This window comes from Globicephala melas, chromosome 6, assembly GCF_963455315.2.
Source record: "Globicephala melas chromosome 6, mGloMel1.2, whole genome shotgun sequence".
Classification (NCBI taxonomy): domain Eukaryota; kingdom Metazoa; phylum Chordata; class Mammalia; order Artiodactyla; family Delphinidae; genus Globicephala; species Globicephala melas.
Window position 1 is genome coordinate 82,125,347 of NC_083319.1, and position 21,294 is coordinate 82,146,640.

General features: G+C 36.5%; 1 protein-coding gene across 2 annotated transcripts in view; it reads right to left on the reverse strand.

Moving 5' to 3' along the window:
* Positions 1–4,358: 4,358 nt before the first annotated feature.
* Positions 4,359–21,294, reverse strand: part of UBQLN1 (ubiquilin 1) — a 49,139-nt gene continuing 32,203 nt past the window's right edge. Inside the window, exons 4-11 of one of the 2 annotated variants that reach the window (XM_030832777.3) lie at positions 19,122–19,384; positions 18,479–18,637; positions 18,072–18,306; positions 12,480–12,622; positions 9,469–9,552; positions 8,147–8,262; positions 7,720–7,888; positions 4,359–6,353 (exon numbers count right to left, since the gene is read on the reverse strand). In XM_030832777.3, coding sequence (XP_030688637.2) covers positions 6,201–6,353; positions 7,720–7,888; positions 8,147–8,262; positions 9,469–9,552; positions 12,480–12,622; positions 18,072–18,306; positions 18,479–18,637; positions 19,122–19,384 — 1,322 coding nt within the window. In that variant the 3' untranslated portion in view covers positions 4,359–6,200. The remainder of the gene's footprint in view (positions 6,354–7,719; positions 7,889–8,146; positions 8,263–9,468; positions 9,553–12,479; positions 12,623–18,071; positions 18,307–18,478; positions 18,638–19,121; positions 19,385–21,294) is intronic. The other variant, XM_030832778.3, reaches the window with a different exon arrangement.

Consider the following 21,294-nt stretch of genomic DNA (forward strand, 5'->3'; position numbering starts at 1 on the left):
AACTATACATTTTTAAATGGTTGTAGTAGTCAATTTTGTTGTATTTTTTAGCAAAAATGAAAACCACAGGTCTTCCCCCACAAGAAGAACTTTCTCACTAACCTTATTATCATATGTGCTAAGACAGCCGACTAGAATGCATGCTTCCTTTGGACAGACTTTCCCGAAGAACAGGGGCTCGGTCAAGTGTACCTCGTTCCTTCTACAGTATTCAATAAGCAGTTAAGTCACTACTTCTCCCTTGGAAAAGAGTGAATACTGAAGAACAAAAATGTGTTCCTCCAACAGTCTTCCCCTTCTGGGATCACAGTGTATGTTAGATTAAGATGATCACAAATTCTGTGACATTCTACCCATCAAGCAGTTGGGCCTATGAACCTTAAATCTGGGCAAGTTAAGACTGCTTGGCCAGTAGAATACAGGAGAAATGACACTGGGCCAGTTTGGGGGCCAGACCTTAAAAAACTGACAACTTTCATTTTTCTTGAAATACTTGTTCTTGAAACCTATCCACCATGTTGTGAGGAAGCAGAAGCAGCCCTTGTAGAAAGGCCCAGGTGGAGAGGAACTGACACCCCAACTGTACTCCCAGATGAAAGTAGTAATTAAACAGCTATGTGAATAAGCCTTCTTGAAAATAAATTCTCCAGACCCAGTCAAGTTGCTCCAGCAGTATTCACCAATCCTTGCCAAACTGCTCATTCATGATAGAATTAGTGACTGATTTTTGTTCTAAGCCCCTAAGCTGTGGGGTAGTTTGTTATGAAGCATTAGATAACCACAACACAGTGGAAATTTCCTTCCCTCTCTAGAAAGTATAAGGAGTGGAGAATGGGTCTATGAATAGCTTTAAAAACATCTAGCTTGAATATACAGCAACTACTATACATCCCACTAAAGAATCAGACCCCACATTCAGCTTCGGTCTTTTGAGGGAAACTATACTGGGAGCTCCTATATATGCCTAGTTCTGTTCTAAGCATAGAGTGGTAAGCAAGAGACTGGGTTGTGAATCTGGGACAGGTTACATTATAATTAAGGAGTCTGAGGCACAAATGGTAACATGTATAAATTGGAATTACAAACTGAGAATGTGCTTCATCACCATCTCAGCTCTGGAAAAAACCTCAACCTTATTTCTATTCAGTCTCACCAAAGCAAAGATGTTGTGAGGGGGCTGCTTTTCCTCCATTTCCTTGACCACAAAAAGTTCAGATGGGCCTGGAAGGTACCACTCCTACCGACAAGGAAAGGCAGCTGGCTACCTAGCTGAGGAAGATGATGGCTTGAAAGACAAAGAAACCCTCTCCCTCACACTTTAGCCCATGTAACAAATTTGTCTGCCTGCTTATCTGGATCTATCTATCAAACCTATTCTAGGGATCAAAGGTGATGGTAACTCCTTTCTGTTTGTAGTTTTTGGTAGAAAACAATTATTCCATACTCTCCTCCAAAAACAAGCGCGCGTCCAGCAGTACTTCCCATCTTAAAAGAACACAAAGGGCAAACTTCCTCTATACCGCCACCACTCGCCTCACCACAGCTACTGCCCCCATTTCTCTGATTCTCTTTACTTCAAAATTCTGTGTCTCCTGATACTTTCTAGGTTCACTCTAACCAGAATTTTACGCTAATCACCCTTAAAACCCCTGTCATAGTCATAAAGGTCCTTCCCTTTACTAAATCCATAGGTTAATATTCAATCCATGATGAGTACTTGAAGCAACAGCATTTAACACACTTCATTTACCATCTTTCTCCTCGTGAAAAAGTTTCCACTTGCTTTCAGCCTACCTGCCTGTTCATGTCTTTTTCTGGTTTCCTATCATCTCTCTGAACTGGGAGTAAACCAGGACTCAAATCTTCCCAAAGTATGTTTATAAACAATCTCTGAAATTCATCTAGTCAGGATTTCTCAGCCTTCGCACTATTAACATTTTTGGACCAGATATTTATGTTTGTTGTGGAAGGCTGCTCTGTGCACCAGAGAATGTTCAGTGGCATCCTTGACCTCTACTCACTAGAGCCAACAGCAGCCTCAATCATGATGTCAAAAAGGTGTCTCCAGACATTGCCAAAAGCCCCCCTGGGGGGCAAAGTCCCTTCTGGTTGAGAACCACTGATCTAGTTCCTTGGCTTTAAATACTATCTATATACACACTGGCAGCTGTATAACCTGTCTATAGCCTGAACCTCTCCTCCAACTGCCTTCTCATTATCTCCAGTTATATATCTAATCAAGTACATCTCACTTAACACATCAAAACTAGACTTACACTCCTCCCCATATGTACCTTACTCACCTTGCTTGACATCTCTCTTGTTCTTAACCTCACACTTTTATCCATCAGTAAAACCTACTGGCTCTGCCTTCAAAACATACCCCAAATCTGACTACTACTTCTTACTACCTCCATTGCTACCAATCCAGCCCAAGTTGGTATTATCTCTGAGATACTACCTCTTAACAGTCCCTCAGCTTCCACCCTGGTTCCCCTAGTCCAATGGTTTTCACCTGGGAACTTGTTAGAAATGCAAATTCTCCTCCAACCCTAGGACTAGTAAATCAGAAACTCTGGGGATGGGACACAAAAATTGCAGTATTAAGCCCTCCACATCAAACACCTGCACCACTTACCTGTCCCCATCTCGCCACAGTCCCTTCACCACTTTCTCCCTAGCTCACTTGCCAGTCACACCAAACTCCCTGTATTCTACAAACACATTCAGAACATTCACATTACAGGGTATTCTCATTAGTTGCCCCTCTTCCTGAAAAGCTGTTCACCCTCCCACATATTCCTCAAGTCTCTACTTTAATGTCACCTTCTCAATGAGGCCTTCTCTGACTACCCTATACAAATAAAATCCCTTCGTCCTGAACTAACACTCTGCTTAATTTTTCACCAAAGCACTTGCCACCACCTAACAGGGCCATATATGTGTTTTGTTTACTGTCTCGCTACATGCTACTATCTAAACCCCATATGGACAGACTTTATTTACTGCTATACACTTTGAGCAACTAGAAAAGAACCTGTTACTCAACAGATGTTCAATAAATATTTACTTTGAGTCAATGGCTGCCTATGGTTGATGAGAGGAAAGATATAAAGAAGTTGAAGAGAAACACTTTTTGTTACCTAAGTAACTGCCAAGAAAATTTCAGAGCAGAAAACCAAACAAAAATCCCCCAAACTGTAAATGAATGAGAGGGACAGAATGCAGCAGTTGACAGTTCAGAGTATATCAACTGGTTAGCAAAGTTTAGGAAGACTACAAAACTGATCCCAGAGGGCACGGTAGGCTTTATATAAGCCAAAGAAGACAGATGAAATTCCAGAGAAGAGAATACCATGTGCATTTACTAAGTATAGTTTTCCCCAAGTGTGTTCACTGGATATAGCATTACCTTAAAAAATAGTTAAGTAAAAAGGACAGCAGAGGATAGGACAAAGCTGTATTAAACAGGTTTCTTTAATGCAGGACTTCTTATTGACTTAACGTGTTTAATGTTAATAGAGTATGCAGTATTTCCCTGCCTTAACAACATAACCTTTTTTTGTTTTGCACAAGGACACAGACATGCGCCCTAGCTTCACTTTTATCACTAATGTTAGTGACATTCTTATCTGTCCTAATTTGTTGTAACTTGCCTATTAAATTAACATAGTAATAATGTCTCCCCAAACAAAAAACTCCTTTCATTACTATATTTAAGCCAAGTCTGAAACTCCAATTCTGAATACACAGAGGCCAGCTGTCATTTATCTGATTTGCTGCACTTTGTTTAGGATCACAAATATTCCACTTGGGAAATAAAATCCTGAAATGTTATTTTCACCACTCTATTCTTTATTCACTTTGTAATAACCCAATATAAGAACAATTTAAGTCTGTATTATTTCAAGAGTTTTTTTAATGCTTTTGAGAATTTTAAGTATTTTGAACTCCTGAACTAAGATAAACATATTAGAAACAAACAAACAACAACAAAAATCACACCAGAGCAACAACTAAAAGGTACTTAAGAGATCACCCAGTTGGGTGTGCCGCACAGGCCTTACCACCACTTTCAGTGAAGAAATCATGATGTCCTGACTCAAAAATAACTAGTGAAGTACCAAGAAGAGCAAGCAAAGCCCAGGCCACCTGACTTCCCAGCTGGCTCTCTTTTTAACACACAATATAGTATATATGCACATATTTTGATTGAGGAAACAAGAAGTTAATGAAAAATAATCTCAAGTGTAATAAAATCAGGTAAACCAACTCCAATAGTCTTTAAAAGACATGGTTAGAGAAAGTAAACTGAAGACACCTTTTTCTTTCTACAAAAAAGGCAAGACAAACAAGTGTAAAAGCTAGAGATTTATTGTTATTTTGTGATTAATAAATTGTCAAATTGGTTATGACACTATCCCACACTGTATACCACCATATTCGCCAGTACAAAAGTTTTTAAACCATACTGAGGCATAAGGCAGAGAGAGCAGACACATGAATATCATCCTTAACAACTTCCTCTTAGCCATGCCTCCATCTTGACCTTTGTACATGTTTTTTTCCAGGGGAAAGTGTCAGAACAGTGCATGAAATGGTGGGCAACCTGCCTCTTTACCTTTTTAATAGCAAGCAAACTTACAGAAGTAATGGAATTCAACTTGTATTTCCCCTTGATTTTACTGGTCTGAATTCACTTTAGGTTACTTTAACATCCTTTAACTGTACATGAGAGAATATAATGACCTAAGAGAATACTGAACCAGAGTCAGCCAAATACATTACTGACCCCAAAGTTATGTTTTAATTGGTCCTAAAGGAATGTACCACCCCAATAGTTTGAGAGTTAGGCAAACAGAATTTCTTTGGGGAGGGAAGAAAAAAGCTGTGGAACAGCCAAATGTACTCAACATTGTTAAAACGGCTCTTTGTTTTCACCCCTGAAAGATACTTCTTTACTACACTATATGCACAGAAATCCTAACAGAATCTTGGTTGCCAGTATTATTCGGGCTGGCCCAATCCAGGATAGATCCCCACCCCACCCCCAAAATTCCCCTCTCTCAGGCTCTGAAAAGCACAATATTTAACTATTTCTTAATAGAACTACCAAAACACTTCAGAAACAAGTGGCTCACAAATCATTTTAAATTCATGTATTGCCTGTGCATAAGAAAAATGATAAACCCAGAAGACAGTTCTATTTTTATATGGCAATTAAAAATAACTGAAACATCAAGACACTTTCAGTGAAAGCAACATTTCAATTACAAATTGTAATGCCTGTTAAACTACCTATGGGAGAAGCTGAAAAGTCCTAGGCAAATGCACTTTTGGGTTATACTACAGTGCTCCTTCAGTATGCACAAAGATTAAGGTAATTTACAGTCAATCTGTGAATGTTGAGACAATGTTACATCATCTTGTCTGTACAATTAAATGTCCTTAAAGAGATAACCAGAATCAGCTTTTCTACTATATTTTCAACAAACCTGACTAACCGGTACTTTTGCTGAGATGTGTATCAAAGATGCTGTAAGATTCTACACAATTAGGAAATACTCAGCTTTAAAGTATTTCCTTATCTTCACTTTTTTGGTTACAGATGTTTTTGCTCAGATGATCTATTGCAATATGTTTCTAGAAATGCAGTCCCAAATGTGCATACACATTCTGTATACAAATAAAGCAAAAACTGTCAGTAGTATAAATCTTACAGCATTTTTGTTTGCAAAACTACATGCCAAAGTCACAATAAGCAATATTGTACCACAAATTACAAAGCGCAAATGATTTGCTTCTTTTTAATGCTTTTATTCTACATAAATTACTACCATAGGCTAATGTTTAAAAAGCAAATAAACTGGACAGATGCAGGACAAAAATCTGTTCACCCAACTATAAAAGGTGATATGTTTTTTAAAAATTACAATAAATGCAGAAGTGGTTGATGCATGCAGTAGCCTTAAATGAAAAAGCATTGATTCCCACTGTTCCAGGAAAAAACAAAAAACGAACAAACAAAAACACAGAGAAACCCACACATCTTACTGCACTCCACCTTAAAATGCATCATATTGCGTTTGTTTATAACAGCACAGAATTCCAGGAGTCAAAATGAAATAAAGCGGGTATTTTAAAGATTTAAGAGCCGTTATCAAAAATAAATTACATTTTTTCAAGATACAGAAATGCTGCTATGATGGTTGAGAGCCCAGTAACCTTTCAATAGCCGCATTGATATCACCTCCTGTGGCTATTAGCGCTTGCAAGTTTGCTTCACGGTTCAAAAATCCCATTGCACTGAGCTGTTCTAGTTGCTGCTGAAATCTGACTTCTGGATTCTGTAGCTGTTAAAGAAAAACAAACAAACAAACAAAAACTCTAAGGAAAATCAGTCCATGTCACACCTAAATAATCTTAAAAATTTTAATTGCTTTTTAAAATAACATATGCTAGACTACTGAGCTATAAAAGAACTGGCCTCTCTAGAAACATATTCAACATATTTAAAAGTTCAATTAGCACTTTATTTTAAACAATCTAATTTATACCTAAACAATGATGTCAAAGATCATATAACTCTGCTTTAAAAAAAAAAAAAGCTTAATAGACTTCAACCATTACTTAAGAAGCTCATGAACATACAGGCAAACTTTAAAAAGTATGTATGCAAATAGTTTAGAATTAGATTATTTATTTTGTAGCTACTGACCAATTGGGTAATTATAAAAGCCAGTGTCCTCATGTATAAAATTCTAAAGTTCTAAGGAGGCTTAGAATGTAGAATTCATTTCTGTATCAGCCAATCAAGTCTTGAGAAAAGAGTTCCAGTTTCACATGCACAGACTACACTTCTGACTGTTCAGCTCCACCTCCTTTTCAGAAATGATATAAGACAAAAATACTTAAATGATCACTCAATTCTGGGCAACCTGATAATGGCGAGGCCTGTAGATTGTTCAACTTAGATAACAATTTGGCCTAATACATGAAATCGTTTTTTCTTATTAATTCCAAGAATATTTACTGAGCCAGAAGTTATGCTAGGTATCAGGAATACAAATTCTTTATAAGATAAAACTCTGACCTGTTTTTATTGTATTTAATAAGGCTTAAAATAAAAAAAACTATGCTGTATTTTCACCACAGAGAAGTTTAAGGACAATCTACTGTAATAGGTTTGAACTGGGAATCATAATGGCATATTCTTAGTAAATAAATGATTCCAGATGCAAGAATATTAGGCATTCACATTTTTTAGCCATATCTGTGAGGTGTATATATGCAACAAAAGTTACCACAGGAGGCAGTAGTGGGTGGGGTGAGGTAGTTAGGAATTCTTTTACATCAAAGTACAAAGATTAGATAGAATTCAGAAGATACTGAGAATAACCAAGTTTCTATTCCTCCCTGACAAACTTTTATAAAATATAACCTATTTCAAATAATTTTCAAACAGGGATTGCAAAAAAGAATGCATTTTTAAAGGCAACTTTCAAAAATTAAGGCAAAGCATTTCTTCCCTTCAACTGTAACGTTTCCTTTAGTGTCCAATATAGTACCAAAGTTAACCATTTTTGTAATGCCTGTTTTTTAGAATCAATTAAGAATGCACTTTTCATTACAGGCTAAACCAAAAAGATGGCCACCTTCTTTTCTTTTCTTGAAATTTCTAAATTTCTAACATTAAGAAGAGCAGAAAAGAATCATTACCTGAGGATTCACTCCAGCAAGAGCCTGTAGCATTTGTTGGATAAACTGCTGGTGTCCAGATTCGGTGGTTCCTGCTGTGGGACTTGGGTTTTCACCAGATGCAGAATTAGAGCCACTGGTTCCTGAAGAGCCTCCAGTGCTTCCTAATGCCCCCAGGCCAGGAGTAAACCTAGAAAAAGCGTAAATCGTTAGTAAACCTAAACTCCTGCAAAACAAGAGGCCAGACCAGGCCAGCTGATGGTAAATCAGTTACATTTCAACACAGTATTAGCCAAGTTATCTTCTTAAAATAACCATTTTTAACTTTGAAAACTCTGTCTTAAATAAAACAATCTCAACCAAAAAAAGGCACGATGGCATTAAGTCTGAAATTCTCAGAGAAAAAAAAACATTGTGCACTTTCATAATCTTCCCCAAACAAACCTACCCTGGGATGAGGCCGGGGGCTTCAGTCGCTAAGGTCTGTAAACCCTGCTGAATCTGTAACAAGGCCTGCATTGCTCTAGGGTTTGACATTGCTGATAACGTATCAGGATTCTGCATCTAAGGAAGAAAGAAAACCAGTGGTTACGAGGGAATTAAAATCAGTGAAGGTAAAATTTAAATGTTTTCTTTGCTATGCTTCTTGAGAAAATCTAATACCTTACTCCTAGACACTGTGAATCCATTATTTCTTTACCAAAATAAACACAAGCACCTCCTCTTTGACAGCAATCTAGTGTGCAAATCGTTACTTGACCTCCTCCCAAGTCCATCATGAAAGCCATTTTTCATAATGAAAGACAATCAGGAGCTCCTCTGGAAGCCGCAGCTGTTCCCCATTTTCCAACAGATAAAAGTTTTATTTCTGAGAGACAACCTCCAAAAGCACAGTTTATATAACATGGTAATAATGGTGAAAGCCACATATTCCTCCTGACCATGTGTTATCCGTTGCTGATGTAACAATTTTACCAGATACACTCTAAAACAATAGTTCCAAAGGTGAAGTTAATACATGTGTCCGGTTCAGCTTCCCTACTTCCAAATATATACCACATGACTAACCAAAAAAGACAGGCTTCCATCATTACAATAGATCAAGGACACTAACCTTGGATTATGGTTTACAGGCCTGAGGATCATTTGCATAATATTTAAAATCCCTCCCTAGAACTACCAGTTTCAAAATGCCAAGACTGACTTCTCTTCTTTTTAAATAATAAAATTACCATGCCCATCTCAAGTACTTTTCTAATAATAAAACCTTCTTTATATGACAACACCGACAATTTTAATCTTGCTAATTCGAGTTTGAGGAATGAGATCTACCCCTTGGAAAACAGGCATTCTATTAATTTGGAGTACCTGAAACATTACAAAGAAATCAAACATGTAAAATAGGATAGGGTAGCTCTTTCCTGTTACTAGAGATTAGTTAAACCATAAAGTGTAACATGACAATGAAGCACTTCAAAGTTAGTAAAGTGAAAGGAAATGGTTTATGGTATTAACGAAGCATTCAAAATCCTAAATCCTCAAAAGCAAAAACCAAATGGTCCTTTCCTCAGAATTTATATTTAAAAAATATAAGCAAAAGTTCAGCAGTGAAACGGGGCTCAATTAAGATCAAGCTGAATTCTCTGCAAATTGACAGCAGACTGTATTCTACATTTTGCTATCAGCCAGAGAAAAGCAAGGAAAATGTTTATCACCAAACTTTTTCAAGCAAATCATTACCGAAGATAGCTAGCATCTTTTCTTACTCACTTGTTGGAGGAAAGTTGGGAGCTGTTGTCTCATTTGTTCTTGAAGCTGAGGATTTCCAGCAAATAGGGGATTATTCAGCATCATCTATGGGGCAAGTGTTCAAACAATTTTAACTGGAAATATCTGAAACAAGTAATGTACCTTGTTTAATAGTCTATCTTCCCCCAAGTGCCTAATCTGGCACTTAACAGGGAGGAAGGTAGAACATGAATAAAAAAGGGAAGATACTGTCCACAAAAGGGATTGCCAAAACAAAACAAAAACGAGGCATCTTCTCTCTCAATGGGAATGGTGATTATGATTATGACATGCAATATCCTAAAAAATAAAAGCAACCATTTCTTTGACTTTTCCTTGAGTAAAGGTATTTGCCCTTGAAAGAAAAATGGGAGTAACTGGCATTCATGAAGATATATTTTCTGCTACACTGACAGAATAAACATAAGCATCAATACATGAAACTATACATGGCTTGCACAGACACCTCAACACACAAGTGGCAAGCACAGAGAAAATCCACATCTGGAACTGCTGTATCTACCTGCCTACTGCAAAACAGATAATATTAGGTCCAGAAAAATAACACCGCAGAACAGCAACCAACTTGCCAGAGAAATGGAGCTGCTAGGTAAATATAAGCCTAGGACTAGCACCGATAGATCTCTGGGGATAAAGTATTAAAATGCTTTAAAAAGACCTTAAAAGATGTAAATCCATTTGAGAACACGAAGATTAGCCTCTGGATTTCACCTCACTACCACCACAGATAAGAAAAATGGCATGCCTCCTAACCTTCAAATGGGTGTTAAGAGTTAAAAAGTCAGGGTCAATATTAACATGATGTTGTATACCTGAAAATAAGATTACAATATACGATCAGCATAACCAGAAACTAATAAATTCTCACAGCTTCAAAAAAGACAAATTTTTATATCAGTTTCCCCAGATGGAGTGAAAAGTCAACTAACAATGATTTACTGATAGCCTATTTACCAGTCCACATCCAAAGTCTGGGGGGGTGGGGGATGATCCTTGCCCTCAAGTAATTAACTATATTTGAGAGAAATTATATGTTAACTACTAGAAGTAGAGAGAATTCTTCCCTCCCTCCTTTAGTTTATCAATTGTTGCAAAGTAGATTAATTTCAACAAAATAAAGTAGGAAGAAGTCAGACAATGTTTTATGGATATACAGCATTTATTTCAAAGTGACCAATAAGTTCACAGTAAATAAAGTAAAACCTACTTGAGACCAACAAACCTGCTTCTTTAACGGCTCCAGTCAAATATTTTTTATTATGAACATATATCAATAAAGTTATCACATTTATCTTTCAGGATTCATGTTATTTGAACAAGTGTGTCATCTTAAACTGATTCATTCCTTCTCAGAAAATTGTATCTCATTTGATTAGGATATTTCTCCTAACGTACCTGATTGTATATAACAACAGTTTTTACAATCAGACTTTTTTGAATACCTAAAAATCAAAATCAGAATAGAGAAACTACAAACTTTAATCTGCTGGTAACCAAAGTACATTGTAAGCATTTCTAACAACTGTCTATAATAAAGGACGATTCATATCTAGCTTTCTTTTGTCAACATTTTGTTTCAGAGTAAAAAAGCAGCATACAAAAGTGCTCAAGTCACTTTATAAATGTAAAATTGTTAGTTTAAATGGCCAGGAATGTGCTTGTTAAAGTCAAAATTTTAAAGCAAGACGCACATTTAATGCTTATTATTAATTAGCTAAATATACATTTAAAACCATACAAATAGGATCACTCTGCATACATATTTTCCATTTATTTTAAACAAAAGTACTATCACAGTAAGTTCAAGCATTTAGTAGTAATAACTCAGTCTAATAATTTTCTTATGAATAAAACAGTATTTCATAAAAAGTACCTACAATATACAAAATTTAAAGTATACAAAAAATTTATCTAAAAAATCTTTACTTCCAATTTTACAAATTTTAAGAGGACAGAAGCTGTTGCTGAGGATTGCAACACAAAGGTATCTGCTATATACTTGAATCAACATGGTTCCATATTTTACAAGTATAAAAACTGTTTCATTTGACATAATGAAGAAAGTGATTAACTTTAAAAGCTTTTAAAATTCTGGAAATGGAAAGTGACTATAAAGGAAACTATTTCAAATTCCCAACATTCCACAGAAGGGAAGCCATTCTTAATAAATAGCAAATACAAATCACAGATGATCATGGTTTAGTTCACATTCTCCAAGGTTTTTCAAGCCCAATGGTTCTTAACTCTATGGGTATATCAGAATCACCTAGGGAACTTGGGGAAAAAAAAAATTCAATACAGTTATACCAAAATCTCTCAGGACAGGGCTAAGAATTTTAATTTTAAAGTTCCCAAGGTCATTCTAAATGTGAGCTAGGGTTGAGATCCACTCATTTTTTTAGTTATGGTCTGTTCAGAAACAAGTTAGAAAATGAATTATTTAATAAAGGACCAGTATACTAACTTTGGGTGGAGATCTGTAACGGAAAGAATGAGAATACTGTTCCCACAAATCTCTCTTCACCAATAGTAAACAATTTCAGGCTATTTTATAACTGCCATTTTGAACATGACTATTATTCAGAATCTGTGTGATCTAATAAATAAAAGTATCAAATGTATTAACACTTCTAAATCACCTTCAAGATTTACCTTACACTAAAGAATAGGCTTCAAAAGGGAGACCAATTCAAAACTTTTGTATTCATCTCCTATATCAACATATGTAGATACAAACTAAACCTGCACTTCTTTCTGAAGGGAGTGAACAGCAGAAATGAAGCTGTTTTAATTATATTGTGAAGTATTAATTTACTGTAAAGAAACAAACTGTCCAAAAAATTCGAGATGCAGTTTGCCTACTTCTCTAGTGTGTTAAGGCAGCACACACAAATGTGCCAAAATCACAATTATTTGATTAGGCCACTTCAATACACAGTGCTCAGTCCTTTATAATACAATTATAAACTCACCTGTGCAGCAAGGTCAGGGTTCTGGCTTAGTGACTGCATCATGCTTCTCATGTAGGGGGCAGACAACATGTTTTGCATAAGTTGTGGGTTTTCAGTTATTTGTTGCAACAAGCTCTGCATTCCTGGTGTGTTGAACATACTAGCTGAAAGTTTGTTTGAAAAAAAGAAAAAGACATTTTATCAAGGAAAAGATACACAAAAGAAAGTTTTAAAACACATATACTGTGCATAATTTTAGCAACTGCAGATAAATACACATATTACTTATCAATTGAACTAAGAAAGAATTTTAAAACTAAGATCTCCAAAACTACACGCCCAACATATACCAATAAAGGAGGGTTTATGGACTTTAAACATTCTGGTTGCATTTATAGGAAAATCACATCTTATGGAAAGGCTAGGTTCTAAAACATCAATTTAAGGCAAAAGTTTGATATGGTAAAAATTACTACTGAAAAAACCTCATTAAGTGAAGAAGTCTGAGCCAACTTTTCCTCCAGGATCGCTTAATTAGAATCATATTCAGCACTCAATATATGTTCCCACTTAAGAAAGAAGGAAGCCTTCTCGCCCAGGCCTCCACCCCATTTTCACTAACTCCTGGCACTCAAGGAATTCAACCCCAAATTAACGGAGCTTCTTCTTACTTCAGTTTCCCCATCTGTAAAATGGGGTAAACAGTATCTACCTGATAGAGTGGTTTTTACAATTAAATTAATGTGTAGATGCTTGTTACTATTATTCTTTTTTGTAGAGAGCTATAGCTAAATTTACGTGAATTCAACATTCTTTGAAAACTAATTAATTTGTTCCACATATATCCAGATTTTCACCCGCTGGCTAGATATACTCAAACTCAAGTAAACTTACAACTGATTAGCTTTTTCATTTCCCTTCTGTTCTTATTCCACCCAGTGTAGTTTAATGGGCTCAAGACATTTGACTCTTCCAGCTTACCTTTCTAGTTTATTATAATTCTGCTCTTTTTCTGTAATAATTTTTGCTTTTCCTATTCTCTCATGTTATTTCAATTTAGGTTTCTTCCCCCCACATCCTAGAGTCCAAGAATATTCAAAGATAGCTGATAAACATAGCCTGCAGGGCAAATATGGCCCATGACCTGTTTTTGTACAGCCCATGAGCTAAAAATGGTTTTTACATTTTTAAATGGTTGAAAAAAATAATAATAATAAAATCTGACAACTGTATGAAATTCAAACTTCAAGATCCATAAGTAACATTTTATTGGAACATAGTCATGCTCCCTCATTTATTATCTATAGCTCTGCACTACAAAAGCAGAGTCGTTTCGACAGAGGCTCCACGTGGCACTATCATACTGCTCTATACTGCTGTTCAGCATACCACAAATCAGTGAGTCAGTTATACCTCATGCCATACGAATCACTGTAGCATGCTGTTATTTCTTTTTTCATTACCACTGCATACCAATTATGTCAGAACAAGAAGAAAAAGGGGAGAATTGGACTATGAATGCCCTGCTTTTAAGGCACAGAAGAATATGGATTACTTTATCAAATGAGATGGCAAAACCGTATTTACTATGCAATGACACTAAAAGAATACAATACACTTCAACACTGCTACAACACTTATCACAGTATTCCCAACTCACAGTAAAGTCAGAAAAATACAAAATCTAAAATACAATTATCTCATCATAGCCAAACTGCTTCACAAAAATAAGAAATGAAAATAAGGCTGCAACCAAAGTTAGGTTCCCAAATGGTTCTTTTGTTAGCCAAGCAAGGAAAGCAGTACACTAGTGGTGATTAATTAGCATGATTATTTAAATCTTGACTGTGGCAGCCAAATAAATGTGTCCAGAGAAAATAAACTTAAGACCATTAGCATTTCAAGGAAAACAGTTTCTCAAGAGTTAAAGGACATTGGGCTCTACATCAATAATCAATTAAAAAACAATGCAGGGACTTCCCTGGTGGTCCAGTGGTTAAGACTCTGTGCTCCCAATGCAGGGGGCCTGGGTTCGATCCCTGCTCAGGGAACTAGATCCCGCATGCTGCAACAAAGATCCCACAAGTGGCAATGAAGATCCCACGTGCCACAACTAAGACCTGGCGCAGCCAAATAAATAAATATATTTTTAAAAATTATACAGAATATGAAACTACGTAATGTTTTTAAAATGAAAATTATTTTGAGTAGTATTCCTTGCTTCTTGACAAATGTTACTGATACTGCTCAGTTCTTGTATTTGAGGAGTCAATGTCAAGTTTGAAGTAACTGAAAAATTAGTTTTTATAAACAGTCTGCATGGACTAACAGGCAAAACAATTTTCAAAGTTGAGAGAACACTCATTTGGTACAACCTGAGGTAGAATCTGCTAAGATGTGCTACATCTGATGATGATAAAAACACATGTGGAGTATTAAAAGAATTACTTGGACAAAGATATAATGCTTATAAAGTATTTTTAATGCTTATAAGTATTTAAATGCTTATAAGGTATTTGAAGACTATAGTTAATCACTGTCTTATTCATCAGCAGGTACTCTGGAACATATTTTGAACTTTCACGTTATTCAACTGGTAAGAGTATCAATGATGAACTTCATTTCACTCCGGTGAACTAGTCAATATCATGAACTTTTGTCAGAAATATGCTGACTTGCCCAAACACACAGCAGTTTGACGGCTTAACAGAGGTCAAGTTTTCTGGTTTTGTTTGTTTGTGTTTAAAGAGGTAAAGTTTTACTGCAATTTTTTTTAGCTCAGAGCTAAGACTGAAATTCTTCTGAACCACTCGACCACCATTATCAAACAATAAATAAATGACTTTGGAAATTACCTTTTGCTAAAGACTTGGTAATGTTTCTCAATGAATTCCCAAAATTACAAGGCAAAACAGCATTTATACGCCAAACTCATACTGTGGTTAAGTCATTCTGACAACAAATGAAATTGTTTGAATCACAGGCAATGTCAGGCTGCTTTATACATTCTCGTGCTGTCAAGTTAAAACAAGCAGCAAGTTCTCCATTCCCACAAATGTGCAGTAAAGATAGTTTTGAGCTCACAGTATTGTTCCAACAGCATTTTTTGGACCTCAATGCAAGTGCAAAGAAATATCCACATTTTAAAATTCATTTAATTGTATAATTGAGGCACTACCACCTAATCTTCAATTGGAAGTGATTAATCTGTCATGACATGCTAAAAGCCAAAAAGAATCTAACAGAATCCTATAAATGCTTTCCAACTGATGAATATGCTACGATAATAATATATTTTGGGAATGAACACACATTTGAATGAAATAAGTAAAATCTCATTACCTATCAGTATTACCAGATGAACATTTGCAAATGATTTGCAACTGACAAAAGGAAACACTGTGAACATCAATTAAGCAAAATGTTATCCCTAAAAAGAATTCCATTCCTATCATTAGTTGATATGTGTAAGAAAATGTTATACCCAATTATTATTATATTTTTAATTCCATCAATAAAAGAACTTGTGGAACTTTGTTTTCTCTCGTAATGTAATACTTTTTTTTTTTTTTGGCCATGCCGCATGGCTTGTGGGATCCTCGTTCCCTGACCAGGGATCAAACCCACGCTCTAGGCAGTGAAAACATGGAGTCCTGGGCTTCCCTGGTGGTGCAGTGGTTGAGAGTCCGCCTTCCAATGCAGGGGACACAGGTTCGTGCCCCGGTGCGGGAGGATCCCACATGCCGCGGAGCGGCTGGGCCCGTGAGCCATGGCCGCTGGGCCTGCGCGTCCGGAGCCTGTGCTCCGCAACGGGAGAGGCCACAACAGTGAGAGGCCCGCGTACCACACACACACAAAAAAAAACATCGAGTCCTAACCATTGGACCACTGGGGAATTCCCTTCATAATGTGATATTCTTGATTTTGCCTCTTGGCCTGCAAAGCCTAAAGTATTATATCCCTTTGCAGAAAAAATTTGCTGACCCCTGCTCTAAGATTTCCTCACCTTCCAGAGTGAGCGCTTACAGGGCAAAAGAAGAGTCACGAATTTCACCTTTCAGGTATATGAGGTGTACTTATGAATATATATGCATACCTAACTAACTCTGAAGAGTTGAGTAAACATTATAATAGTAAAAAAGTATAATAAGAATGTTAAGCCATCAGGGTACATTCGTTTTTGTTGTTTCTTATTTTCCTTTGATGGAAATATTAACATGAAATCTTAAATACTGTATCAAGCCATTAAATAAAAAATCTGAGTAAGAAGTTGCAAAACCATTTTTTGTTTGTAAGACAAAGTTGTTACTACAGACACCACGCTACAGTAAAAAAACAATTCGCCTATCAGTGGGGAAACCCAATTAAACCTTTGTTGTCTCTGATCTTAGACCTCTAAAATGTGAATAAAGCATCTCTCTCAAAAGTCTGTCAGTAAGAATCAAATAAGCATTAAGTAAAATCAGAACAGGATAATTCTTTTCCTTGTTTTAAACATGGTATTATCTGGATGTTTAGACTTATCGCAGTGATCATTTTGTAATCTATACAAATATTGTATCATTACATTTTACACCTGACACCTGAAGCTAATAGGTTATATGTCAATCATACCTTAATTTTTAAAAATGGTATTAAATTTTTATAAAAACATTTAGTATTTTATCCAAAAACCTGATGATATCCACTGTATTCTATAAAGGAATATATACTACGGTGACCATTCTGATTATTTCCTCTCAGTAGTGAATTTTTAAAAATTCCTCATCCAGCATCTCATTTTTCTATTTCCTCTGCCAAAACATAGGTATCTTTTTAAACATACCTAATCACTCTCACCTTAGGGACATGGCTCCGTGCTTTCATTTCTTCTCATTTAAATGCTAACTTTTACGACTAAAATCATCATTCTGGCTACTGATTTTGGACCTAATTCTTAGCATGTTAAACATCTGAATAGTTGAAAAGGATATCCACTTACTGAGTCTGGTCTACAGAAAAATGACCAAAAGTAAATTCCTAACCTGCTCACACATCAGAATCTCTAGTAACTTTACACAAACACAGATCTTAAACTCCACTGTGGCAGATTCTGATCCTTAAGGTCTGAGGTTAAGACTTAGAAATCTGATTTTTAAACAAATCTGGCAGGTACTCTGATGCAGCTAGTTTAGTCCTGGTGTCAGGAGTGGATACCCACTGTCTTCTATAAAAGAACACAAAACTGGACTAAAGCCAAGGAAAATGTGTCCCAGTGATTAAGTACACAGGTAACTGTGTTACCCCTACACTTCGTATTTCCTATGCTGTTGAAAGGAGAAGACAACCCACTTCTCCCAAACCATCTTATAAGAAGAGAAAACCACAAAACTGCCTCTGGAAACCTTCAAGTAACCTCTTGCACTAAAATGCACACAAGTGATTAATACTAATTCTTATGTATTTAAGGCATCCTTAAAAAACAAAAACAGCACCTTGCAACATGAAAAGATAGTTCACAAAAGCTGTTCCTCATACACACACAAAAGCACTAAGGATAACAGTATAAGAAATGTTTTCATTGTCCGAATAAGTGAGAACAAAGGGAAAAAGTATCAGTTGTTATGAGCATACCTCCTACTCCAGGCCCCAAATTTGGCACAGTAGAACTCTGCCCGGCAGTGCCACTGGCAGCACCACTACTAGTGCCCCCCACGGCACTGGTGGTGCCACTGGAAGCTGATGAACTCTGAGAAGCCTGTGGAGCCCATGGATTGGGTAATGGATCTCTATTTTCTGTACGGGAAGGTTGACTACCTTCACCTGAGGATGTATTGCTCACTAAGGAAGCAAACGGATTGCCACCAAACTGTAATAAAAGACACAAAAATTATAAAGAATAAGCTTTTGTTGTAAATAACAGATATGGAACTCTTTGTTAATGAAAATTGCATTTCTGCATATAAAGGCAACCCTCAACCACACACATATTTATGTTAAAACAGGAGCCTTGGCCTGAGCCTCAGAGCCTGTGTTATTACCTGTTCTTGTGCAGCACTCAGCATTGGTTCCTGAATATCTGTGTACATGCGCCGTAAAGCATTATATCCCCCTGGGATGCTTTCAAGGTTGCTCAAAGCTCGGTCCTGGTTTCTCATCATTTCCTGCATCATTGCTGGATTCCTAGCAAGTTCCAATGTCTAAGAAAAAGATTTCCGGGGGGGGGGGGGGGGGAAAGGCACTGAAATACACATGAACTATTTTAGCTATTAACTGCCACAGTTAATTTCATAAGTTTTCTAATTCTATGAATTAGCAATCTTCAATATTTAAATCAGAAAACTATTCTGAATAATTCCTGTTGTAAATCACCTCAAAAAGCAAGCTAACATTCAAATAACATCAAAAGAGAAGCACTTTGTTATGCATGACTGTCCATCTCTTGAATTGGACTCTTTTTATTTCTTAAATCTGCAAAATAACTATTTACAAAAATCTTTAAAATACAGCATAAAATTCAAAGTTCAAATAGTTCGAATTACAGCTTTGTTGAGTTTTCCTGAACAAGGATTAGGAATTTTTTTTTTTTTTTTACTTATAAATATGGCAAGCTCTTTAAATACAGAAAATTAAATAGAAGAAGTAAGTATATAATTTCTTAGCTAAATGAAACTTTCCACATACCTGTCTCATAATATCTGGATTATTCAGCATATGACTAATTTCTGGATTTCTCTGTATCAACTGCTGCATTTGTGGATTGGCCATAATTAACTGCCTCATCAGGTCAGGATTTGAAAGCATGCTCTGGACAAAGGGATTCTCCATGATCTGGACCATCATTTCAGGATTGGACATAAGTTGCCGCTGCATCTGGCTCTGTAGTTCAGAGAAGTTGGTAGTATTCAAACCCAAGCTACTCAGACCTGCAAGTCCTCCAAGCCCACCTAAGAAGATAAAGAGAAAAACACACATAAATGAAATTCAGAAGTTTTATCATTAATACGACTAGGCTAAAATATGAAGATGCAAAAATATTAACTGAATCAACAGCCTATTAACAGAAAACCATTCAGTTTAAAGCAAAAATAGAATACCTATTACTTTCATAAGTACATGTTTAATTTCTATAATTCAGACTTGTAAAAATGCATTCACTTTGATATTTAAGTATAAGTAATAAAACGAAATAAATATATATATCCTATGTGTAGTATAATACAAAAATATATTTGGTCTTTGTCCCTGGTTCTAGGCACAGACCTCCTAAAACCCTCAGAATTTCCTGACTGAAGGGAATGTCTTTTGTTATTTGTAACAAGCCCCTTTGGATCATACTTCATTTATGCTAATTATGTTTCTTAGGGTGGAGCCCCTAGACAGCCTCAGGATGGGGTGGTCACCACAAAGACCAAGTGATTTGAGAGTTGGAACTTTTAGCCCCATCCAGGACTAGAAGAGGATATAGAGATGGAGTTCTGTGAAACTCTTGTGCAATGAGGTTCAGAAGCTTCTGGGTTGGTGAACACATCTAGATGCTATTAGGAAGACATGCCCAGAGAGGGCATAGAAGCTCCGCACTCTTCCCCCACCCCCCATGCCTTGCCCTATGCTTCTCTTCCACTTAGCTATTTCTGAGATGTATCCTTTATAATAAACTGGTACAGTTAAGTGAAGTGTTTTCCTGAGTTCTGTGAGCCATTCTAGCAAATTACCAAACCTGATAAGGGGGTTGTGGGAACACCTGATTTACAGCCTGCCAGTCAGAAGTACTGGTAGCCTGAGACCTGGACTGGTATCTGAAGTAGGAGCAGTCATGGGGGACTAAGTCCTTTAACTTGTGGGATCTGACACTAACTCCAAGTAGGTAGTGTCCGAATTGAACTACTGGATACCCACCCAGGCAGTGTTGGAGAACTGGCTGGTGTCAGAAAGACACCCCGGAATATGTCCGCAAAGGAAGAAATGAAAAATATACAGTAGATTATACTTCTAATAATCTCTTTCCAGAAGACTACTTTAAGTTTAGCAAGTAGAATTCACCTATGACTGGTTGGAACAGAGCTGCTGCCAATCATGAAAATAGATGTCTCTCTGGAGGAATTAAATCATGGAGAAACCTAATAGATCCAAGAGGATGATTAAGTGCTTATTGTAAAACTTTGTAAAATTATATAACCAGCCAAATGCATTCATTCCTCACTTACTGAACACTGTGCTACATGTTGGGAATAAGGTGACAAGAAAGACACAAGTATACCCTCAGAACTCAATCTGGTGGGAAAGACTGACAAGGAAAACAAATGCAGAATAAGTACTTCAAAAGAGACATTCACAGGATATCACGGTAATATAGTACCTAAGTGAAATGGCTGCTTTCCCACAAGATGACATTTAATGAACTTGGAAAATGAGTAAGTTGCAAGAAGTAGGGAGTGCTGGAAGATTTAATACTAGGCACAACAAACATTATATACAAAAGCACAGATAAAAATGTGAGAATTGCTGTATTCTTGAAACCACAAACAATTCAGTATGACCAAAAGGGCAGACAGCAGTGCTCACCAAACATCTCACGTGCAGCATTCTATTTCTTTTGCAGTTGGACAGGCCCATGTGACTAGTTATGGCCAAAGGATTGCAAGAAATGATGTGTGTCACTTCTGGCCCAAGTACAGAATACAAGGTCCAGCTTGGGACACTTTAGCTGTCTATTCTGCCACATTCCAAATGGTGCAGCTATAAGATGGCAGAATTCCATTAGCTTGAGTCCCTGAGAACTATGTAGATGGAGGCCTCACTGACCAGTGAAGAACATGAAGCACAAGCAAACTATTACATTTAGAATGAATAAACA